We start from the raw sequence: 26,431 nt of genomic DNA, 5'->3' as shown, positions 1-26,431 counted from the left end.
AAAGCCATGCTTTCTTTGTGATTTTGATCTTTAGAACATTTTCCACTATTTGTACTGGCAGTGAAATCAGGCTAACTGGTCTGTAGTTTCCTGGATTATCCCTGGAGCCCTTTTTAAATATTGGGTAGGGCACCTCAGAGTCCTATAATAGTTGTAGGAGCAGAAATGGAGAGAAAAACTATTGGTAAATGCCTATTAGTATCCATAGCTATCAGGATCGCTGGAATGCACAAAAGGGAATGTAAGATTTACATCATAGCTCACTACAGGACAAATGAGATGATAAAAACCCAAGACAGTGCAATAGAAGAGGGTTTCAGGAATAAAAAGGGTTTCTGGAATAAGCAGCTATGAAGAGCACTGGCTTTTCCTCATTAGTTACCTGTGTTTGACTGTGGTAAATTGCTAAGGACTAGACAGAGGAAAAAGCTGTTTTGTTTGCATGGTTTGAGTAACAAAAGCTTTTATTCAGAAGGCACAAAGATGAATCCATATAGAAAATAAAAAGGAAAGAGTTACCTCAAGGAGAAAATATAAGCAGAATTGTGGTATAATTTACTTCTTCTAGTGCTTAACTTTTCAGTAGGGGTGTGCATTCATTTGCAATGCATTGGCAATCCGCAACATATAGGTCCGTATTCGTTGTATTCGTGGGTTTGCCAAACGTATTGCAATCACACATGAATACAAACAAATCATTAGTTTTATTCTTTTGGCTCGCTTGCAGTGATTTCTTAGTGGCTGTTTGAAATAGGTGAACGCCATGTGGGTGTATCCATAGCAAAAAAAACAGCCCTTTCCTGTGAGTCATAATTGACCTCACATCCCTGTCATACAGTGGGTCAGACAGGTTGGCAAGTAGACCAGAATGCAACCTATCAGTGCTATGCATTTTTCTAATGTAGCGAATCGCTGCTCTCCCTCAGTGCTCTATGACATTGTTCCTGATGACCCAGCATTATATATATGTTAAGCACGTAGTGTGCCAAACACTTTCTTTGCAGGGGTGATCTGGGGAGGTGGTCTGTGGAAGGTGGCTTCACTCATAGCTAGTCTGAGTGTCTCAAATCTGTATTCAATTGCTAGCTACATTTATAGAAAAAAAATATTTGTTCGATTTGGCTGCAGTGCCAGCTACTAGCCCTGTTTTCTTTACTGCAAATTTTTTTATTGATCTGAGATGGTCTCTTTGTGGCACTGAGAGAAGCTGCTAACACTAGCAGTGGCATTTTGCTGCTTATTTTACCCCCTGGGGTCGGTTGCAAGCAGAATTTGGGTGTTGTGGGTGGGAGATATATTCAATTTGTAGCTATCTTGATAGAATTGCCACTGAAACAGATATTTCATCAATTTTGCTGCTGTGGCAAACCAGGCTTTTTTGTTAACTGGCATAACTGCAGATTTTTTTTATTGAACTCACTGTCTCTCTGGGCTCTTTTAATCCAAGAAGGCATTGCACTGGGCATCAGTAACAGTGGGCACTGGATACTTTTGCAGACTCATGTATATTGGGACAGTGGTAGTCTCAGAAGGCAAATCCCCAGTGGGCCTCTTTTGTAGATAGTTACAACTTTGTTGTGTGCACATACATTACATTAGTGCACATCAAGGCACTGTGCCTGTGGGCAGCCAGTTTTGATGACTCAAGTATATTGGGAGAGTGCTGCTCTCTGAAGCCAAATCCCCAGTGGGCCTCTTTTGGAAATAATTCTTTTAACTGAAATCCCTAGTAGGCAGTGGCATTAAATCCATAATGTCATGAAAAGCTAGACGTGGTCGGGTGATTGGGACTGGGAGAGGAGACACCTAAAAAAGGAGTGCCAGTCCCCCATTAAAGTTAAAAAGGACCTGTTCCAATCTAAAATCTCTGGAGGAGCAGGCAGTTCCATCTGGAAAAAAACAAAACCTAAACATGATGCATCGCCACCACCTGTTTCTGACCCTGTAGTTTTGGAGGTGAGGGAAGGGGAGGCTGAGTCATGCAAGACAAAATGGCGACACCCAAAAGCAGCAGTGCGACAGCAGTCTCACTTAGCATTGACAATGTAGTGCAGGCACTGTTTGCTTCTGATTCCGATGAAGAATCATCTTGTGTGGGATTCTCATCAGAAATGGAAGAAGTAATAGCTGACAAAGGTTTAGGATGATTCGTTCGTCCTGTCTTAGCCTCCACTTCAGTGCTGCAGGGGAGAGATGAAACTGATGATGAGGAGGAGGAAGAGCAGTCATCGCAGGCACAGAGTGTGACTGATGCCCCTGGCATTGCTTCTCTGGGTGCACACTAACCTTCAGCTCCAGTGCCAGCATCCACCCCGAAGGCTATAGAGAAGGGATCACGAAAGACATCTGCGATCTGGAACCACTTTAAAATGACGGAGGACCCACATTTTGCTCGGTGAAATTACAGTGGCAGGGCTATTAGCAGAGGCATGCAAATGAGACATCTATCTAATTTTGGCATTACGCATCATATGAAGAGGCAACACCCAACAGCAGTACTGCCATCTGGGGATGGTGACAGTACCAATCAGGGGACCTCTTGTTCCAGGCAGTGTAAAGTGATTGAAAAGGAGCAGAGTCACCCCACACCCTCAGCCCCTTCCAGCAGTCAGGTGGCAGGCCATCAGCCTGCCATGTGGCAGAAGTGACAACCCACCATGTAGGAAATGGGGTGGTGTGCGTTAACGCTATCCAGGGGTAGGAGGCAGGCAGCCTCAAAAGTTGTAACCAGAAGCATTGGGGAAATGATTGCCCTTGATGACCATCCCTTGCAGATAGTGGAGAATGTGGGTTTCAAGCATTTTCTGAAGGTCTTAGCTCCAAATTACAAAGTCCCCTCCAGAACCACATTTAGCAGAAAGGTCATCCCCAGCCTGTACAACCAGTTACACAGTCGCATCAAAGTGCTGCTAGCTAAGGCAGAGGGTAGTGTGCATTTCATCTGTGATATCTGGAGTGCCATGAATGCTGCACACTCTTACCTCTAACTGACAGCACACTGGTGGGACCTGGCTGAGTCAGGGGCAGGCAGCAGCTCTATTAGTGAACAAGTATCAGGCTGGAGGTGGGCTTTACTGCACACCCACCTGACAGATGAGGCCCATACCTCAGGCAATATTCTAGTATGCATCAGACAGATGCTGGCAGGCTGGCAGTTACACCAGCGAGACAGGAATCCTCAGCCAGGGTTCTTTGTCACAGGCAATGGTGCAAACACGGTTAAGGCAATATACGATGGGCGCTTTCAGAATATCCAACTTTTGCACACACTCTGCACCTGGTAGTGAAGACAGCTCCGGGGTTGGAGTCCAATCACCAAGAAAATGAATACCTGCATATGTTAATACACAAGTGCAGGAACATAGCAGCACACTTCCATAGAAATGTGAAGGCGGGGCAGGTTCTCCGACAAAAGCAGACTGATTTGGACATGCCTCACAAGCATCTCATTCCAGACATTGTCACCTGGTGGAATTCTACCTTTATGATGCTGCAGAGGTTAGTGGAGCTGCAGACACCCCTTCATGAACTTTCTGGTTCATTGGACATAGGTGTGCAAAATCCCCTAGGGCATCATGATTGGTTAGTCATGAGTCAGCTGGTAAAAATCCTGCAGCCCTTCAAGGATGTCATGGAGGAGCTGAGTTCCAAAAGTGCCACCTTGGCTGTCATCATCCCTATAGTTAATTTTCCGGAAGAAAATTTGGAGGGCTTTAAACAGGAAGAGGGAATGTCAGTTGAGGTGCTGCATTGTCTGGACATTTTGAAGAAGCAGGTGCAAGAGAGATTAAGGCCTTTAACAGAAGACCAGACATACATGCTCACAACAGTCTTTGTTCCCCATGTGAAAGGAAACTCGCCCTACAGTCCAATTGTCTCTCATTTGTGCTGTTAGTAAAAGTCCATGAACAGGAGTGCCATAGGCAGAGACAGATTAGGCGTGAAGCAGAGGTGGAAACAGCAGGCAAAGAGTTGTGCTGCTAGCCCAAGCAGGAGCAGCACTGTGTCAGTGACAGATAGTACCTCCTCCTCCACTTCAGAATGCCAAAGGCATGTTGCCCATAAAGATTCATCTGTTGTGCGATGGGCGATAGAGAAAGCAGCTGGCATGAGTGACTATCAGCCCACCCAAGCAAAGGAGACACCAGCACAGCTGTCAGTGACACGGTATCTCTCAGAGCTTATAGAGAACATGCAGACAGATCCACTGGCATATTGGGCACACAAGTCCACTGTCTGGCCACACCTAGCCAAAGTGGCTCAGTGATATCTGTCATGTCTACCAACCAGTGTGCCCAGTGAACGTGTCTTTTCAATGACAGGGGATATCATGAGCCCTCACCGCTCAAGGCTGGCACCAGAGTTGATGGAAATGCTAGTGTTTTTGAAAGTAAACCTGCCTTTGCTTGGGTTTCCAAATTTTCCCTGTGAATGGCAAGATGAATAAAAGCAATTGAAAGCCTTGCAGCAGCTCCAACTGCCTCCTATGCTCCAGATAATATCAGCACATGTACCTGACCTGAAACACTGTGCCTGTCCGCCCACTGTCAAGGTAGTATGTCCCTACAAGGGCCTGACCTGAAACACTGTGCCTGTCCGTCCACTGTCCAAGCCAATCGTCTCTACAAGGGCCTAACCTGAAATGCTGTTCCTGTCCGTCCACTGTCCAGGCCATACGTCCCTATAAGGGCCTGACCTGAAACCCTGAGCCTGTCTGAGTTTAGTTCTAGTATTTCTAATTTCAGTTTCATGTATTTGTGCATCACTTCTTTCCAGAATATTTTTTTCCTGTTTTGTAACAATTGGAATGTAAGAATATAAGAAGTTGACTTAAGATGTTTGGAGCTTGCACATTTCATATGCTCAATAGTTTTCATGACCCTCATAATATGAACCATGTTCCTGAAATCTTTCTAAGGTGCCAACAGTATTATAGAAAACTGGTATCCCTATGAGGGCTTGACCTCTATCCTCGAATGCTGTGCCTGTCCATCCAGGCCTTATATTCCAACAAGGTTTAAACTCTAATGCTGTGCCTGTCCATCCACATTTGGAATGTAAGAACATAAAAAGCTGACTTAGATGTTTGGAGCTTGCATATTTCATATGCTCAATAGTTTTCATGACCTTTATAATATGGGCCATGTTTCCAAAATCTTTCTTAGATGCAAAAGTAATGTTCTAGAACTATAGAAAACTGGTATCCCTATGAGGGCATGACCTCTATCGTCGAATGCTGTGCCTGTCCATCTAGGCATTACGTCCCTACTAGGGCTTGACCTCTAATGCTGTGCCTGTTCATCCAGGCCTTATGTCCCGATGAGTGCATGTCCTCTATCCTCTAATGCTGTACCTCTTCGTCCAGGCTTTATGTATCTAGAAGGGCTTGACCTCTAATGCTGTGCCTTTCCGTCCAGGATTTACATCTCTACAAGGGTTTGACCTCAATTGCTGTGCCTTTCTGTCCAGGCCTTACATCCTTAAAAGGGTTTGAACTCTAATGCTGTGCCTGTCCATCCAGGATTTATGTCCCTACAGGGACTTGACCTCTAATGTTGTGTCTGTCCATCCAGGCCTTATATCCTTACAAATGCTTGACCTCTATTCTCGAATGCTGTGCCTGTCGTCCATCCAGGCTTTATGTCACTACGAGGACTTGACCTCTATCCCTGAATGCTGTGCCTGTCGTCCATCCAGGCTTTATGTCACTACGAGGACTTGACCTCTATCCCTGAATGCTGTGCCTGCCCGTCCAGGCCTTATGTCCCTAAAAGGGCTTGACCTCTAATGCTGTGCTATCCATCCAGGCTTTATGACTCTACAAGGGTTTGACCTCGAATGCTGTGCCTGTACTTCCAGGCCTTACGTCCCTAAAAGGGCTTCACCTCTAATGCTGTGCCTGTCCATCCAGGCCTTATGTCCCTACAAGGGCTTGACCTCTATCCTCTAATGCTGTACCTGTCCATCCAGGATTTACATCTCTACAAGGGCTTGACATCTAATGCTGTGCCTGTCCATCTAGGATTTACGTCTCTACAAGAGTTTGACCTCGAATGCTGTGCCTGTACTTCCAGGCCTTACATCCCTAAAAGGGCTTGACCTCTAATGCTGTGCCTGTCCATCCAGGCCTTATGTCCCTCAAAGGGCTTGACCTTTAATGCTGTGCCTGTCCATCCAGGCTTTACATCCCTTCCAAGGGCTTGACCTCTATCCTCGAGTGCTGTACCTGCCTGTCCATCCAGGCTTTACATCCCTACAAGGGCTTGACCTCTATCCTTGAATGCTGTGCCTGCCTATCCATCCAGGCCTTATGTCCCTAAAAGGGCTTGAACTCTATCCTCTAATGCTGTGCCAGCCTGTCTGTCCAGGCCTTGCATCTCTCAAAGGGCTTGAAATCTATCTTCAAATGTTGTGCCACTGCCTGTCTGTCCAGGTCTTATGTCCCTACAAGGGCTTGACCTCTAGTGCTGTGCCTGTCCATCCAGGCCTTATGTCCCTAAAAGGGCTTGACCTCTAATGCTGTGCCTGTCTGTCCAGGTCTTACATCCCTACAAGGGCTTGACTGCTATCCTCAAATGCTGTGCCTGCTTGTCTGTCCAGGCTTTACGTCCCTACAAGGGCTTGACCGCTTTCCTCAAATGCTGTGCCTGTCTGTCCAGGCCTTACACCCTACAAGGGCTTGACCTCTAATGCTGTGCCTGTCCATCCAGGAACCTTTCCTGCTCAAAGGAAAGGGAACTCTCTCTGGTATAGTCGGCCTATCTCTTAGTACCTGTTGACCCATGTTGAACTGCTGTTCACATGGCACCCTCGTCCACATCTCCACACTTTGAAGGCTCGTGCTCCACTCTAGGGGCCAACTCATTCCAGGGAACCCTTTCCTACTCAAAGGAAAGGGAATTCTCCCCGGGTGTATCAGGCCTATCTTTTAGTACCTGTTGACCCATGTTGAACCGCTGTTCACATGATACCCTCCTCCGCCTTGGCCTTGAAAATTCTCATTTGTATATCTGCTAACTCCACCAGATTTTAAAAGACCAGTGAGAGCTCACTAGATGCCAATGAAAACAACCCTCTCTAGGGGTGATCCCATTCTAGGGAGCCCTTTCCTGTGAAAAGGAAAGGGAACAATCCCCGGTGCCAGCCTGTCTTGCACCTATCAAAATCAAAGGGACCTGACTACCTCAGCTCTGCCAGCCTGTCTTGCCCCTATTAAAACCACAGGGACCAGACTAGCTTCACTCTGCCAGCCTGTGTTACCCCTATCAGCTTTTTTCCACTCTGCCTTGCTGCTGTATACCAGATGACTCACTCAACTCCTTGTGATGTTCTTGTCACTATCATGGTTCCTCAGTGTGTTGGTCTGCTTGCTATGTTCCCCTTTCATTGTGCTGTAGGATGTTGATGCCACTTGTCTTGCCACTTTGCCTGCGTGCTGCATTCGAGGGTTCATGCATCTGTTATCAGTGCTCTCTTTTGAAACTGTGGTGTGTTTTTGACACTCTCGCTGCTGCTTTGCACCTCTGTTAAAGCACTCTTGCCACTCCTGGTACCCCTTTGCCCCTTTAAAATACCTTAGGCTATTCATGCCACTTTGGTGCCACTTTGCCACAGTCTAAGTACCTTGGAGCTCTTCTGTCATTCTGATGATTGCGCCCCAGAACTTTCATCAAAATTGAAAAGAAAACTCCAATTCTGCAGTCAAAAATAGGCTGCAAATACTTCCCCCATTGACTTTAATGGAAAATTGGAAAATGAATAAAAGTAATCAACAAATTGGTTTTACCCTATGAAACAAATGCAACAAACCTGGGTCCCGGCAAAACAAAAAATGAATCAAAACACATTTTTCCTTCTGCACATCCTTCTGCACATTTTTTCCTTCTGCACATCCAATTTATATATATAAATACATTTGGAAAACTACTAGCATCCTCGGTTAAATGAAAGGAGGGAGCTCTGTACATTGCAGCAGTTAGAGATAAGCAGGGTAAGGCAGTGAACTCTTATGAGGGTCTTTGTAAAGTCTTTTGGGAATTTTTTCAGTCCACATATGCCAAAGATAAAGCTGAGGTGGGGAAAAGAACTGATTTTTTTTTGGCAATATTTCCTTACCTCAGTTGACTACTCCCCAGTTGGAAGCAATACAGGTTCAAATAGGATAGACAACATTTTACAAGGCTCCTGGGCTAGACGGGAATGGTGGGGAATTTTTTAAGATCCTGAAAGATCTGATTGTGCATTTGTGCAACCCCTGCTTGCCCTGTTCAGTCAGTTGGTTGAGAAGCAATGCTTTCCCCTAGGAGTGAAGATGGCATTGGTCATGATCCTTCCAAAGAAAGGGAAAGATGCACTTCTTCCAGAGTCGTATTGCCTGATCTTGTTACTTAATTTGACTTTAAATTATTAGCTAAATATTTGTGGACCATCTAGCTATTTATTTACCAACTGCTATAACAGAACATCAATAGCCTATATTGTAGCCATTTTGGAAAGCCCGCTTACTCAAGTAAAGTGCATTTACATGTATAAAACTCAGTTTTAAACATGTAAATGCTTTTGTAAATCAGTCCCTAAGGTTGTACTTGAGACAATGGTATTTAATATTCATATATGAGGTCTTTAATATTCATCCAAAATGCAGGGATGGTAGCTTTAAAATGAGCATGTGGACTCCCATATGCATGCATTCAAATGCTTGAATTTTATATTGTCCATGCAAGTGTGCGTATATCTGTGCTCCTAATTTTAAGCACTTGCATGAGCATCTGCTAATCACGCATTTTCCTTATGAAATGTCAGCTTTTACACATGCAAGTGAGGACATTTATAACATGCGCCTGTGCAGGAAATGACTAGTTTAACCAGTTCATCCACTGGTTTGCCCAGTCAGTCCCTGGATCATCTAGACCACCCTGATTATTCAGCCTACACTCCCCCCAGATTTTCCAAACTCTTTATCAGTAATTGGATATAAAGAGTGTTATTGTGACTTACATTTGCTAAACAGCAGAAGTAAATAGATGCAGATGACAGCTGTACATGCGCCACTTGCAGGGGTTATAAAATTGGTGCATGCCTTCCTCGGAAACATCCCTGCCCTGCCCCCTTTTAAGCATGACAATTTGTTCATGCACCAGTACTTGTGCATGTTTGTGGAGGTTTTTAAAATAAGTTTAACATGTGCATGTGCTAGATGTGTGCACATTAACATTTTTTTGGTGTGTGCATCTCTTTTACAATTCACCTTTCAATTATTGAATTCTTTTTGTGGAATATGAACAAATGGCCCTTGATTCTGGTCATATTATTTGCATTTGATTTTTACAGAGACCCTGAAAGCTTCTCTGTGAAAAGAAGTAGAGATATATACAATTCTTCTAAAGGGATTCCCAAAGACTTGAAAGCTGTCTTTTCTCCACCAATGAATCACTGTTGATAGAGAGAGACAGAGAGACAGAGAGAGAGAGACAGAGAGAAAGAAAGAGAATCTCTTTATAGGGGGGCTCAGTCTGATACTCTATATATGGACCATTGTAAGAGGGAACTTTCATTTAGGGTGAGTTTTCGATAGGTAGGTTGTGGTTAGAGGGGTGTTGTTACAGACACATTCAGAGGTATCCATTGTAAAATTGACATCCTTAAAGAATTTTAGACTTAATAAGTGAAGAAAAGGAGTCGATTTGTATAATGCAGCTAGCAAAGACTGCAAGGGCCATTTGTTCACATTCCACAAAAAGTATTAAACATTTAAAAGTGAATTTTAAAGAGATGGATGCACAAAACAATGTTAATGTACGCACATCTAGCACATGCGCATGTCCAACATATTTTAATAACCTCACACATGCATGCACAAGTACTGGTGCATGAACAAATCATGCTTAAAAAAGGGGCAGGGCAGGGGTGTTTACGAGCAAGGCATGCTCCGATTTTATAATCAGTGCAAGTGGCGCATGTACAGCTGTCACCTGCATCCATTTACTTCTGATGTTTAGCAGGTGTAAGTCACAATAACACCATTTATATCCAATTACTGAGAAAGAGTTTGGAAAATCTGGGGGGAATGCAGGCTGAATAACCAGGGAGGTCTAGATGATCTAGGGAATGACTGGGCAAACTGGTGGATGAACAGGTTAAATTATCTCACTTGCCTGTGTATAAGCCGCCATTTCATAAGGAAAATATGTGATTAGCAGATGCTTGTGCAAGTGCTTAAAATTAGGAGCACAGCTGTGCACACTGGGATGGATTTTATAAGATGCATGCTTGCATGGACAATATAAAATTCAAGCATTTGTGCATTCATGCTTACACATACATTCCTATGAGAGCCCACTTGCTCGTTTTAAAGTTACCACCCCTGCATTTTGAATGAATAATAAAGATCAGATATATGAATATTAAACACCATTGCCTCAGTTACAACCTTAGGGCCTGATATTCAAAAACATTTACACACTTATAAATTAATTTTATACATGTAAATGCACTTTACTTGAGTAAATGGGCTTTTGAGAATTGGTACAGTATATGCTATTGAATTATCCATCACATAATTTTACTTTACTCATGTAAATGGCTTTTGAAATTTTATATGATAGTTTGTTACATTTACATGTGTAACTCATTTGAAAATGACCTCCATAGGGCCTGGTTTTAAAAAGCATTTACACACTCAGAATTGGGTTTTACATGTGTAAATGCACTTTACCTATGTAAGTGGGCTTTTGAAAACTGCTACAATATATACCATTGAATTGTCCCTAGGATTTACCCATGTACAGTAAATAGCTTTTGAAAATTGCTACCATAGTATTTTACATTTACGCATGTAACTCATTTCAAAATTCACCTGTTAGACTGTAAACTATCTGGGCATAGGGAAAAACCTATGGTATCTGAATGTAATCTGCTTTGAAGTGCTGAAAAGTGGAATATAAAAAAATAAATAAATAAAATAGACAAGAGAAAAATAAATATATAATATTTGAATATTTGAATTAGATTTTACCTGCTTGATCCTTAAATATTTTTGATATGACGACAGGCACTTTATGTTCCGCTCCACCCTGTAAAATATTTAAATCAAAATGAAACTTCATTTGAAACTGCTAGAATGTGCTAGAATATGGTATATTTAAGAATTTTCCTTTTATTTTTCCTGGTAATTTTAATGTTAAAACAAGAAAACAAAATCAGTATAAAAATGACTGTTATAACACACAAGAGAAAAATCAGTAGAAAAGTCATTTTTGCAATAATATTTTTTGTTTAACATTGAAAATCCTAGGACAAATAAAAGAAACACTGAAAACAAACAATTGTTACTATCCATACCTTTATACTTAGGCCCAAACCACCAACTGGCTGTCTGCGAAGTGTAACATTTCTGTGCTTTAAAAAATTGGAGAAAAGATGAAATTTAGGTGAAAACAGAGTTCTGCATGAGGCATATAAAATATATTTCATTCTTTAAATTCATACTTTTTCAAACAATTTAAAACATGAATACACCATCAACAACTGACTAGAATATAAGATGCAAAGACCAAGGACCAGCATTTTGTGCATCTGTACAGTACTGTGTACATCCAATAGCTCTATAGAAATAATGAATATTAGAGGTAACAACGGTGTGCCAAGCAAATTAAAAAAAAAGGCCCTGAGGTAGTGCAAAATTCCAAACCAAGAGCTGGATTCATCATTCATCGCAGAATAATGAATCCCATGAAAAAGGGGGGCGGGGCGAAGGGGGGCGGGCCCATGGTGTGGCCGGCTGCAGCCTTTCACACAAATAGCGTCACCGTAAAAGGTGGTGCTATTTGCCGCAATACTACCAGCAATAATGTTCCTCACATTATCGCCGGCAGCAGTGCCGTGGCCGACTCCTCCCCCTCACCGCCCTGACTCCTCCCTTCCAGCTAATTTGCATTATATCACATGCGATAACGCTTTGAAAAATAACCCCCCAAATTAGCAAATCCAGTTAACATGTTCATGAACTGAATGATGGCTCAACGTTTATTGATAGATCAAACATATTTTTGCTTTAAATATGTATGGACTAGGAGTTATATATTCACAATCTCAACTACTGGCCCTGTAGCATAGCAGTGTGCAACTTATCACTTGATAATTTACAATTTAACATTTTTGGTATCAAAATTATATTTAAAATTTTAAATATAACTAGATTAGAATGAAAAGGGTGATCATGTCAGTTGGCAAGTATAGTTCCAAAATAATGAAAAAAGCTGAATCAATTGTAACATTGCAGCTATTAGATGAAATGTATGATTAACTCCCATGACTTTTTTGAAACTTGAAGGGACAGGTCTTTGAGCTTGCATTCAAATGAAGAACTTACCACTGGGGTAATTACTGTGACTAACTGTTCCTTTTCTTGTTCACATGGCTGTGCACATTGTTACATAAATACAGCATTAAAAAGCTGCAATCCTTCACACTTGAAGTGTGAGAAACATTCTCTGCTAATTTAGATAACTCTTCACAAATTTCTCATATTAACCCACAGATTACCTGCACAGTCCCATGGGAATCTATAATATCACTTCAAGGAGAAAAGATCTATTATAAATCAAATCCAGGTGCTCCTTATCTATGTGGCTATAACAGCATAGTAAGAATTAATCAATCATGTATGAATTAGTTAGATAAGAATACCTGGGTAAATTCTTGACCAAGCTTTTTGAAGCTCAAGACAAGGAAACAATGGAATTGTCTCCAGATTTTGTTCCATCATACCCCTATATTTATCAAAATGCTATAAATATGGCAGAAATAGCGCCTGTGATAAAAAAAGGGGGCATGGTTAGACTAATTTCCATGTTCCCACATTACATAGATAATTTCCGCAAGGTGCAATAAATGGATCGCACCTGTGCTATTATTCACTTCATGCACTAATAGACTGCGGGTGCGTTACCTGGAAAAGGTATTAGAGAGATAGAAAGAGAGAGAGAGAAAGAGAGACAAATATGTGACTCTACTATTTATACCACTGTAAGAGGGGGCACTTTTAACTCGGAATGGGGTAAGAGGGATGGGGTAGGTTTAGGGGGTAGTTTTACATACACAGTAAGAGGCACAAACAGGAAAGTACACATCACTGAATATTTTCTGTCATTTCAACTGATGAAAGGTACAAGAGGAGTTGATATGTACAATGCACTCTCTCCGTAGCTTGTTGCACTCTCCCTAGCTTGTCCCATCATACTCCTAGATTTATCAAGGGGGTGGGAGGGGGGAGGGCTAGATCCATGTACATGTCCATCCCAGAAAGAAGATTCCTTTAATTCTGATTGAAGTTTCTTGCTTCTGTATTATGCAAAAGAACTGGCAAGTTATATCAAAAGATAGATAAACTCAGAGTGACACAGCTACACACACAGACTGAGAGACTGATTCATATATGACTTTTTTTTCCCCATTCAGCATCTATGGGAATAAAACTTAATAAATCAAGGCCTTAGCTGTTTGTAAATGTCTCGGCCTATTATACATGTCTCTAGTATTAAGCTGATCTTTAACTCATGATGAGATTATAAAGCATTAATAATCTCTCCATAAAAAAATTCATTCATTTTAGAATACTAATGGGATTTCAGCATAAACAAAAAGTTAAAACATGTCCCTCTCTTAAACACACATCATGGGGTAGATTTTAAGACCTGCGCGCGGGCGTACATGTGTGCGCGCTACCCGGCGCGCACATATGTACGCCCAAATTTATAACTTGCGCGTGCAGGCGCGCGCAAGTTATAAAATCAGGGTCAGCACGCGCAAGGGGGTGCACACTAGTGCACCTTGCACATGCCGACGTCCGCAGGCTTCCCCCATTCACTCCCCCTAACCTATCCTTCCCACCCCTTTACCCCCCCCCAGACCTACTCTAACCCCCCCAAAAATCTTTATCTAACCTTTTGCGCCTGCCTGGAGGCAGGCGCAGGTTGTGCGCACTGGCAGCATGCTGGCACGTGATCCTCCGACACAGCAGCAAATGGCCACTGTGTCGGAGGCCTTTGGCCCCACCCCGCCCCACCCCTGGACCACCCCCTTTTTGCAAAATAGGCCCGGCGCACGTAACCCTCCCCTACACATATAAATCCTGTGGATTTATGCGCATAGGGGGGTAGATTTTCAGACAGGGCGCCCTCGCATACTTTTGTAGGCGCATCAGGCGCAAACAAAAGTACGCTGGATTTTAGTAGATACGCGCAGAGCCGCGCATATCTGCTAAAATCCTGGATCAGCGCGCGCAAGGCTACCGATTTCGTGTAGCCGGCGCGTGCCAAGCCACGCAGCCTACCTCCGTTCCCTCCGAGGCCGCTCCGAAATTGGAGCGGCCTCGGAGGGAATTCGCTAACGCCCTCCCCTCACCTTCCCCTCCCTTCCTCTACCTAACCCACCCCCCTGGCCCTGTCTAACCCCCCCCCCTACCTTTGTTGGGGGATTTACGCCTCCCAGAGGGAGAAGTAAATCCCCGCGTGCCAGCGGGCCGCTGGCGCGCCTAGACGCAACCCAGGGGCGGTTCCGGAGGGCGCGGCCATGCCCCCGGACCGCCCCGGGCCAAAACCACGCCCCCGGGCCCGCCCCTGAAACGCTGCATCCCGCCCCGAAAACGGCGCGCCGATCGACCCCGACATGCCCCCCTCGGAAAACCCCGGGACTTACACGAGTCCCGGGGCTCTGCACGCGCCGGCAGGCCTATGTAAAATAGGCGCACCGGCGCGCAAGCCCTGCTCGCGTAAATCCGGGCGGATTTACGCGAGCAGGGCTCTTAAAATCCGCCCCAGGGCTTTTAAAATCTGGCTCCATATTTGTTATGTTTTGACTTTTCTTTTCTTTCTTTTTTTTCCATCTTAATAATCCAATTATTTGTCTCTCAGATTTTTTAATCTCTAACCTGCAAGATTATTTGGGTCCATTGCTAAACGACGACATAAAGTGCTATATCTTCACATGTAACAAAACTCTATTTTTTGTAGAAATGATAGACAAGGGTCATGAATCCATCCTGCAAAATCTGCCCAATTCTATTAGAAATGAGTTTGCTTCTTGATCAATTTGCACTCAAAATAGCTGTGAATCAGAAACGGATTCATTGTTTATGTGTTCTAGAAATGATTGAATTGTAAAATGGTTTAAAGGTCAATTTAGGTGTAAAGTACTATTGTATCTAGGGACCGTCAAGTTCAGTTTATATTTTATTTTCCCTGTGAATTTATCAGTGTTCATAATAATCAAGAAAAATGGCATAAAATCAACAGAAAAAGGATTCCATTTTTTTCCAGTGATTTCCTCCTGGGTTTTTTTGGTTGTTGCTGTTATAATAAATACAGACAAATTCTTGGAAAAAATAAAAGATGTATATAAAATCAAGGAGATTATTCATATTCTAAATCCTAACATTTTACAGTTATTCAAAGTCATAAAACAGAGGGAAAAAAATATTGAGAAATATCTATAGCAGAATAAATGGTTAGAAAACAAATATAGCTAGCCTTTTAACTTCCTGTCTGACCTTTCTCTTTCATTAACATGTTGTGCAAAAGCATTTTATTTGTAAGTTTATTTTTTTTTTACTGTAAATTACAATTATTTAATGATTTGTTTTTCTCTCACTGTAATGTTTTATATATTCTAAGGTGAATTTTAAAAGCCGGGCACATGCAAAATTGCGAGATGTGCATGCATGTAGGACGTGGGCACGTCCACCTGATATTAAAAGCCACCTACATGCTCACACGTCTCCCAATAAACAAATACCTCACTTTGAAGGAACAAGGGACGTGGTGTGGGCAGGGTGTTGGTGTTCTGGGGCATGGCCAAGAGATGTGCACACCAGTAGTATGAGCCTGGGCATGTGCCCAGGTCCAGTGCTGTGTAACTTTACTGCTACAGAGAAGGAGGTATAACTTAAAAAAAAAATACAGGCATCCCCTGAGGGGTTTAAGGAATCTAGGGTAAATGGAGAATGTGCAGGCTAAAGTATCATGGGGGGGGGGTTGAAGAACCTAGCTCTAGATGAGGTGAACTGGTGGACAAACTGGTAAAACTGGTCATGGCATGGGCATGTGCCTTTTATAAAATTTTCCCACTTGCATGGCTCAAACCCAAGTCTACGCCACTGTACACGCCCACTTGCAAAGGTGGGCGCTCATATATTTGTGCCTAGGCTACTTTACGTGTTTGTGCATGTATTGCATAAAATGCCACATCTCTGGGTGTGCACCAATGAACACTCGTGTGCCCATTTGAAAATTACCGTCCTGGGGAGTTATTTTTTAGCAGCATGCATAAATTAGATGGCAATCACATGCGTGCATTGTGCCAATTTTGAAAGGAAAATTATGTGCATATGCACACAAATATACTGTGCTGGTCCTTTGAAAACTGGTTGAACTTAAGTGAATATTTGCTATATAGTTTGTCAGGCCATTTCAAAATTGCCCTGGGTAAGAGACTGTCTGCATTGTTGCAAAATCATTTACCATCTGAATATACACCAGTTTTCAGAATAAAATTACATATGCAAAGTTGCTTTGAAAATTATCCCAGGAAAACTAACTGCATGTATTGACAGCTGATAATTTGAGTGAGATATCTTTTCGTGGAAAAAATACATTCCTATTTTTGAAAATTCAGAAGTATGGGAGAAATTGCAGAAGCTTCCTCAACCCCACCCTTGAAAATGCCTCAGCTTATTGAGGCAAGATTACATGCTACAAGGCCTATGATGGAAACTTTCAAATGGGCACGCGAGTGCACATGTATACGTGTGCATTACTCCATATCCAGAGATGCGGACATTTTATAACATGGGCACACATATGCACTTATGTTATAAAATAGCCTATGCATGTATACGTGTGTGCCCAACTTTGCAAATGAGCCTGCACAGCTGCATAAAGTCGTGTTTGCGCCATGCAATTGATGGAATTTTATAATAGGTGTACGTCCAAGCCACGACCAGTTTCACAATTTTTTCTACCAGTTCGACCAGTCTAGAGTTAGGTCCTAGAAAATCCCATGGTCCTTTAGCCTGAATTCCCCCCCATTACCTCAGACCCTTTAAACCCCTCAGAGATGTCTGTATTTTTTTTTAAAACTTACACCTCCATCATAGCAGAAGTACATTTACATGGCACTGGACCTGGGAGCTCACTCAGGTACAAAGGTACTTGCATGCCCATGTCTTGACCCTGTCCTGAAATGCCCAAACCCACACCATACCCAGACCACACATCTTTTATATTAGAAGTGAAATATTTGTGTATCGGGAGATGGGTGTGCACATGGGCAGTTTTTTTTTTAAATGGGTGGACACGTGCATATCCTAAATGCTCAGTAGAAGATATATTGGTAGAAATCCCATGTGTATAGTGATAGGAGTATACTACTGTCCACCTGGCCAAAATGATTAGACAGATGATGAAATGCTAAGAGAAATCAGGGAAGCTAGCCAATTTGGCAATACAGTAATAATGGGAGATTTTAATTACCACAATATTAACTGGGTAAATATAACATCAATACAAGCTAAAGACATAACGTTCCTGGATGGAATAAATGATTGCTTCATGGAGCAATTGGTTCAGGAACCAATGAGAGAGGGAGCTATTTTAGATTTAATTCTTAATGGAATGCAGGATTTGATGAGAGAGATAATGGTTGTGGAGCCACTTGCAATATTGATCATAACATTAGCAAATTTGAACTAATGACTGGAAGGGAGACCATCTGTAAATTTATAGCTCTAACACTAAATTTTCAAAAGGGAAACTGATAAAATAAGGAAAATAGTTAAAATTTTACAAAAGCCGTGGGCATTGTTTAAAAATATAATCTTAGAAGTGCGGTCCCGATATATTCCACGCATTAAGAATGGTGGAAAGAAGGCAAAATGATTACTGGCATGGTTAAAAGGTGAGGTGAAAAAGACTATTTTAGCCAAGAAAAATCCTTCAAAAATTGGAAGAAGGATTCATCTGAAGAAAATAGGAAAAAGCATAATCATTGTCATGTTAAATGTAAAACATTGATAAGGCAGGCTAAGAGAGAATTTGAAATGAAGTTGGCCATAGTGGCAAAAACTCTTAATAAAAACTTTTTAAAATATATCCAAAGCAAGAATCCTGTAAGGGAGTAGGATGGCCCATTAGATGACTGAAGGGCTAAAGGGGCTGTTAGGGAAGATAAGACCATTACAGAAAGGCTAATTTAATTCTTTACTTCTGTGTTTAATAATGAAGATGTTGGGGAGATACCGATTCTGGAGATGGTTTTCAAGGGTTATGAGTCAGATGAACTGAACCAAATCACTGTGAAGCTGGAAGATGTATTAGGCCAGATTGACAAACTAAAGAGTAGCAAATCACGCGGACTGAATGGTATGCATCCCAGGGTTCTGAAGGAGCTCAAAAATTAAATTTCAGATCTATTAGTAACCTATCATTAAAATCATCAATAGTACCTGAAGACTGGAGGGTGGCCAATTTAACCCCAATATTTAAAACAGGCTCCAGGGGCAATCTGTGAAACTATAGACCAGTGAGCCTGTCTTCAGTGCCGGGAAAAATAGTGGAAACTATTCTATAGTTCAAAATCACAGAGCATATAGAAAGACATGGTTTAAAGGAACACAGTCAACATGAATTTACCCAAGGGAAGTCTTGCCTCACAAATTTGCTTCATTTTTTAAAGGGTTTAATAAACATGTGGATAAATGTGAATCGGTAGATGTAGTGTAATTGGATTTTCAGAAGGTGTTTTCAAAGTCCCTCTTGAGAGGCTTCTAAGAAAGCTAAAATACCATAGAATAAGAGGTGATACATATCATGGATTATAAACTGGCTGAAAGATAGAAAACAGAGAGTAAGATTAAATGGTCAGATTAAATGGTCAGATTAGATGGTCAGTTTTCTCAATGGAAAAGGGTAAGCAGTTTAGTGCCTCAGGGATCTGAGGAATCTAAGAATACTGATCCAAGAGCTTCTAAAATTAATGAAGTTAGGGTTTTAAGGGTTATGTTGGACGGTGAATTAAAATCTGAAGGGGTACATTAACAAGCTGATTAGAGATGGCTTTTATAAGCTTCAAATACTTGAGAAACTAATACCATACCTGAGGTTTGTGTTTCTTATATAACCTGCCTAGATTCATAAATGGCAACAAGGTAAATTAGTATTTCCATAATTGCTATTCATCAAATGTCAAAACTTACCAAAATGAGGATTATCCAATGTAACTGCTGTGGAGCCTTTATTCTGAGGGAAAGCATCTGGAAACTTAGAGCTTGCCCAATTTGTGCACAACTATCTTCCTTGAAAAAGGAGCTGAATGAGGTTAAAGCTCAATTAGCTTCAATTACAAGAATTACACCCACATTGCATTACTCAGAAAATAATTCCCCAACATCACAGAGAAACCAGAAGTCAAGAAAAAGGGATTCATTAGGCTCAGGTAGGACCCACAGTCACCCATTCTTGACAGATGGACAGCCAACAAGTACACCCTCCCACTCAAACAGGTCATTAAGAAATTATTTAAAATCCAGGAATACAGTGGGCTCTGGTAGAATTAGACCTGTGATGAGGAGACACACAATGTACCAAATGCAAAAAGAACAAAAAGCCTTCTCTATATTAGAAACTGAAGAAGTTCTTGAGAAAAACATTGAAGTGTTACCAGAAAAGAGAAAACAAACACAATGCATGCAGAATTTCAAGATCCATAACCAAAAGAAAAATCTAATTGAGATGGATAACTCTGTCAACAGTGGCACAACTGCAAAAGGAAAGAGTGAAGTGAATAACAAATCTCAAATAAAATCTCATAAGGAGTCCAGGAAAAGCAACAACCTTAAAGAGAGTACCTGGAAGGCTATGACCACAAATGCTCATAGTTTGGGAAATAAAATCCCAGATCTGCAGGCCCTAATGGCTGAGGCAGAATTGGACATTGTTGCTATCACAGAGACATGGTTCACAGAATCTCATGATTGGGATACAACAATACCAGGCTATAACTTGTTAAGGAAAGACAGAGAGGATAGAAAAGGGGGAGGTGTGGCTCTTTATATCAGAAACAACATCCAAGCATCTGAGCTGCAAGGAAGTTGGGGCAAGGAAGAAGCAATATGGGTCGACCTAAAAAAAGATGACGGAGCATCCATTTATATTGGAGTGGTTTACAGGCCTCCAAACCAAAAGGAAGAGCTGGACAGAGATCTGGTTGAAGACATCCATAAGATAGGTAAGAAGGGAGAAGTGGTGATCGTGGGTGACTTTAATATGCCAGATGTAGACTGGAAAATCCCATCTGCAGAAACTAAAAATAGTAGAGCAATAGTGGATGCCATGCAAGTATCTTTGTTCAAACAAATGGTGTTGGAACCCACGAGAGAAGGAACTATACTCGACTTAGTGCTCACTAATGGAGATAATGTCTCCGATGTCCAGGTGGGCACCCACCTCAGCACCAGTGATCATCAAACGGTATGGTTTAATATCACTAAAAGAATAGGGAAAAGAACCACAAAGACCCGAGTTTTACAGTTCAAAAACACGGACTTTGAGGAAATGGGTAAGTACCTGGAGGAAGAACTAAAAGGATGGGAGAACGAGAGAGAAGTGGAGCAGCAGTGGACCAATCTAAAACGAGCAATCACCAAGGCAACTACTCTATATGTTAGAAATGTAAAGAAAAGCAAAAGAAAATTGAAACCTATCTGGTTCTCAAAGGAGGTGGCTGACAAAATTAAAGCTAAAAGAACAGCATTCAAGAAATATAAAAGATCCCAAAGGGAGGAACACAAAGAAGAATATTTGATTCAACTGAGGGAGACAAAGAAATTAATCAAGTTGGCAAAAAGTCAAGCGGAAGAGAGGATTGCCAAGGAGATAAAAAATGGTGACAAAACATTTTTCAGATACATCAGCGAAAAGAGAAAGGTCCAAAGTGGTATAGTGAAATTGAAAGGTGATAATGATCAATGTGTGGAGAGAGACGAAGAAATGGCAGAAATATTAAACGAATACTTCAGCTCTGTGTTCACTAAAGAAGACCCTGGAGAAGGACCATCTCTACACAACAAGAAACTGGAAGGAAATGGAATAGATGAAAATCCTTTTACAGTAGAAAATGTGTGGGAAGAGCTAAAGAACCTTAAAGTGGACAAAGCCATGGGGCCTGATGGGATTCATCCAAGGATATTGAGGGAGCTCAGAGATGTTCTGGCAGGTCCGCTGTGTGACCTGTTCAATAGATCCCTTGAAACGGGAGTGGTGCCGAGTGATTGGAGAAGAGCGGTGGTGGTCCCGCTTCACAAGAGTGGGAACAGGGAGGAGGCTGGCAACTACAGACCGGTTAGCCTCACTTCGGTGGTGGGAAAAGTAATGGAGTCACTGCTGAAAGAGAGAATAGTGAACTATCTACAGTCTGGAGAATTGATGGACCAGAGGCAACATGGATTCACCAGGGGAAGATCCTGTCAAACAAATCTGATTGACTTTTTTGACTGGGTAACCAAGGAATTGGATTGAGGAAGAGCACTCGATATCATATACTTGGATTTCAGCAAAGCTTTTGATACGGTTCCGCACAGGAGACTGGTCAATAAAACGAGAAGCTTGGGAGTGAGTGCCGAGGTGGTGACCTGGATTGCAAATTGGTTGACGGACAGAAGACAATGTGTGATGGTAAATGGAACCTTCTCTGAAGAGAGAGCGGTTTTAAGTGGTGTACCGCAAGGATCGGTATTGGGACCGGTCCTGTTCAATATCTTTGTGAGCGACATTGCGGACGGGATAGAAGGTAAGGTTTGTCTTTTTGCGGATGACACTAAGATCTGCAACAGAGTGGACACACCGGAAGGAGTGGAGAGAATGAGACGGGATCTAAGGAAACTGGAAGAGTGGTCGAAGATATGGCAGCTGAGATTCAATGCCAAGAAGTGCAAAGTCATGCATATGGGGAGTGGAAATCCGAATGAACTGTATTCGATGGGGGGGGAAAGGCTGATGTGCACGGAGCAGGAGAGGGACCTTGGGGTGATAGTGTCTAATGATATGAAGTCTGCGAAACAATGCGACAAGGCGATAGCAAAAGCCAGAAGAATGCTGGGCTGCATAGAGAGAGGAATATCGAGTAAGAAAAGGGAAGTGATTATTCCCTTGTACAGGTCCTTGGTGAGGCCTCACCTGGAGTACTGTGTTCAGTTCTGGAGACCGTATCTACAAAAAGACAAAGACAAGATGGAAGCGGTACAGAGAAGGGCGACCAGGAAGGTGGAGGATCTTCATCGGATGACGTACGAGGAGAGATTGAAGAATCTAAATATGTACACCCTGGAGGAAAGGAGGAGCAGAGGAGATATGATACAGACTTTCAGATACTTGAAAGGTTTTAATGATCCAAAGGCAACGACAAACCTTTACCATAAGAAAAAAATCAGCAGAACCAGGGGTCACGATTTGAAGCTCCAGGGAGGAAGATTCAGAACCAATGTCAGGAAGTATTTCTTCACGGAGAGGGTGGTGGATGCCTGGAATGCCCTTCCGGAGGAAGTGGTGAAGACCAGAACTGTGAAGGACTTCAAAGGTGCGTGGGATAAACACTGTGGATCCATAAAGTCAAGAGGCCGCCAATGAAGAGTGGGTGACTCGCCAGAATGATGGCTACTGCCTGGACACAATACCCTTATTCAATAAACATACACATGGTTACTGTGACTCCAACATCACTCTAAGCTTCAACAGCAAGAGGAAATGTGGAAAAAAAGGATTTGCACTCACAAAGCTGGGAGTAGCTGGCTTGTTACGGCGGTTACTACCCCAAACCAAATGTGCCTGATACTTCACTTTCGATGCACATCCAGCATAGCTCTCTGCTCCAACGGCAGGGGAAAAGAAAAACTGATACTTCACGCATACCCAGCATAGCTTCAACGGCAGGGGAGAAGAAAAAAGGATTCACACTCACAAAGCGGGGAGTAGCTGGCTTGTTACGGCGGTTACTACCCCAAACCAAATGTGCCTGATACTTCACTTTAGATGCATATCCAGCATAGCTTTCTGCTTCAACGGCAGGGGAGAAGAAAAACAACCAATAAGGGCTGTATAACATAGTCTGGGTTAAAACAAATAAGCATGGGTGTAGCTTGCTTATTGCGGCGGTTACTACCCCTACTACCCCCTAACTAATCAAGCTTGATATTTCACTTGGATGCAGCTCCATCACTGCTCTCTATATTAATGGTGGGGGAGGAAGGGAAATAGAACCAAGAGCTAAAAGAAACAGATAAGTATGAGAGAAAAAATGTGTGAAGCTTGCTGGGCAGACTGGATGGGCCGTTTGGTCTTCTTCTGCCGTCATTTCTATGTTTCTATGTTTCTATGTTTCTATACTCCAATGATTTTAAAACAGTTCTTCAAGCTTTGATTTTTTCTAAATTAGATTACTGTAACACCCTCGTGTTGGGCCTTCCATTAGCCACTATTAGACCCCTTCAATTATTCCAGAATGCAGCCATGAGAATTTTAACAGGTTCCAGGAAGTACAATCATATAACACCTGTTTTAAAAGACCTCCATTGGTTGCCCATTTTTTATCGAATACATTTTAAGTTTTTGTCTCTGATTCATAAATTGTTATTTAATGATAATGTTGAATGGTTTAGTGCTGCTCTTCACTTTCACACAGCCCAACGAAATATGCGTTATAGTAACAAGGGTTTTTTAATTATAATATCTCCTAAGCTGGCTCACTTAGGCTGGCTCACTTAGGGGGTTATTTTCTAAAGCTTTATCACATGTGAATGTGAATGTGAATATTATCGTCGGCAGTAGTACGTCAAATAGCACCACCTTTCAAGGTGGCGATATTTGGTGCGAAAACTGGCAGCCGGCATACCGCCGGGGTGCAAAGGCCTGCGGGCTTTTGCAGGCCCACCCCCATTCACCCCCCTACCCCCCGTTTTCATAGGATTCATTATTCTGTGAAGAATCATGAATCCAGTCCTTAAATTGTGTCAGAGAGAGTGCACTGTCAGTGGCCAGACCCAAATTATGAAATGCATTACCTTCTGACTTAAGGCTTGACAGCAACTTTCAAACATTTAGGAAGAACCTAAAACTTGGCTATTCCGGCAGACTTTTGGTGATCATATATGACATCCAAGGACCCAATAGGTTTTTTAGGCCTTTTCATGTTTGGTTTTATTAACTGATGTTTTTTATATTATGTTTTATTTTATTTATTTGTATTATTATTGTATTTATTGCATTTTTATTAAGTTATCTATTTTATTTTGTACATGACATTGATGAAGATATTCTTTTAGTATTTCTGTTATTTATGAATTTTATATCTATGTTTATCTATGTTTATCTATGTTTATATCTATGTTTGTTTAAGAATATCGGCATATATATAAATAAATAAATAACATCTGTACTTGGACTGGTGCTTTTCAAAATATTTGTAAATGATCTGGAAAGGAATAAGACGAGTGAGGTAATCAAATCTGCAGATGATACAAAATTATTCAGAGTAGTTAAATCACAAGTGCATTGTGATAAATTACAAGACTAGAAGATTGGGCATCCAAATGGCAGATTAAATTGAATGTGGACAAGTGCAAGGTGATGCATACAGGGAAAAATAACCCTTGCTCTAGTTACACAATGTTAGGTTCCATATTAGGAGCTACCACCCAGGAAAAAGATCTAGAAGTCATAGTGGATAATACATTGGAAATTGTCGGCTCAGTGTACAGCAGCAATCAAATAAGCAAACAGAATGTTAGGAATTATTAGGAAGGGAATGGTGAATAAAATGGGAAATCTCATAATGCCTCTATATTGCTCCATGGTGAGAGCGCACCTTGAGTACTATGCACAATTCTGCATCTCAAAAAAGACATAGTTGCAGTGGAGAAGGTACAGAGAAGGATGACCAAAATGTAAAGGGGATGGAACAGCTCCCTATTGTTGCATGTGCCGACCGTGGCAGGCCCATGGCCCGGCACTCTTAACGCTGTTTGCCTGCTCCAGAGCCTGGTTCTGCTTCTCTCGTGGCCATGGGCTGCCACCTCCAACCCATGGCTGCTCCCCAGGCCTCCAGCTCTGCAGCAGATGTCCCTGCTCTGCGGCGGTCCTCCCCACGTGTTCCAAGGGAATACGCCACCGTCTTGCACTGCGTCCCTCCCTAGGCGCTCACATGCGCATCAGCTCTCCCTTGAAAGGGGCCGCAGTGGGAATCCAACCCGCGGCCCCGTATGATGTCATCACTGGGTCCCGGTACTTAAGGCTGGGCCCAGCCAGTGCTTCCTTGCCTTGGCAACAGGTCAACATGCTAGTCGTGTTTCTAGTTGCTGTTCCTGTACTTCTTCCATGTTCCTACGGGTTCCTGGTCCCTGATTCGTCTGCGCTCCTGTTCCTGATCCTGGTACTCGTTCCCGCTCCTGTGTTCCACGTCTACCTTGCTTGTTGCTACAGACTCCTGGCTCTGACCACTGCTTCATCTGACCATGCTACTGCTTGTCTCCTGACTTTGACCACTGCTTTGTCTGACCACGTTTCTGCTTGTCTCCTGGCTTTGACTACTGCTTCATCTGACCATGCTACTGTTTGTCTTCTGGCTTTCACTGCTTCATCTGACCATGCTACTAATTGTTTCCTGGCTTTGACCTTTGCTACGTCTGACTACGCTCCTGCCCATCTCCTGGTTTTGACCTTTGCCTTGCCTGACCATTCTCCAGATGACTTCTGGTTTTGACCCATGTTTTCCTTACCATTTCACCTTGCCTGCCACCTGCCCTGGCTTCAGCCTGCTCTGTGATGTTCCTCTTAAATCCATTCTGGACTTGGCCTTTCAGGCTTTGGCCTATTCTTACTCAGGCGCCCTTTGTTTGCCTCCTGTTCTCATTGGCACCTGAGTCTCCAGGACTCCGCCTCATCCAGATCATACCACCTACTTCTATTACTGCTGCTGGCTCCTGGCTGACCTCCTCGTCATCCCTGAGAAGACCTTGGATGGAGGCCCACCTAAGTCCAGCCGGCCCCCGTACCCAAGGGTTCCATCTGTGGGGAATGCAGGCTGGTATTGGTGAAGCTCCAGCCAGCCTCCATCAGTCAGCCAGCTTCATCTGCCGACGGTGGGGACCCGTAGGGCTTGCCCTGCGGGTAGCATCAACCCCACCTCAGCCAAGGGTCCACCTCCAGCACAACACCTATGAGGAAATACTAAAGAGGTTTAGGACTGTTTGGCTTGGAGAAGAGATGGCTGAGGGGGTTAGAGGTCTTTAAAATCATAAGAGATCTAGAATGGGTAAATGTGAATCAATTATTTACTTTTTCGGATTATAATAGGACTAGGGCATTCCATGAAGTTAGCAAGTAGCACA

General features: G+C 42.6%; 1 protein-coding gene across 1 annotated transcript in view; it reads right to left on the bottom strand.

Annotated features, from left to right (window-relative positions):
- SNTG2 (syntrophin gamma 2) overlaps window positions 1–26,431 on the bottom strand; it is a 690,678-nt gene that overhangs the window by 567,101 nt on the left and 97,146 nt on the right. Inside the window, exons 3-4 of the mRNA XM_029596873.1 lie at window positions 11,341–11,397; window positions 11,015–11,072 (exon numbers count right to left, since the gene is read on the bottom strand). Of these exons, the coding sequence (XP_029452733.1) occupies window positions 11,015–11,072; window positions 11,341–11,397 (115 nt within the window). The remainder of the gene's footprint in view (window positions 1–11,014; window positions 11,073–11,340; window positions 11,398–26,431) is intronic.

This window comes from Rhinatrema bivittatum, chromosome 3 (assembly GCF_901001135.1).
Source record: "Rhinatrema bivittatum chromosome 3, aRhiBiv1.1, whole genome shotgun sequence".
Lineage (NCBI taxonomy): Eukaryota > Metazoa > Chordata > Amphibia > Gymnophiona > Rhinatrematidae > Rhinatrema > Rhinatrema bivittatum.
This window is presented reverse-complemented; position numbering and strand designations above follow the sequence as displayed.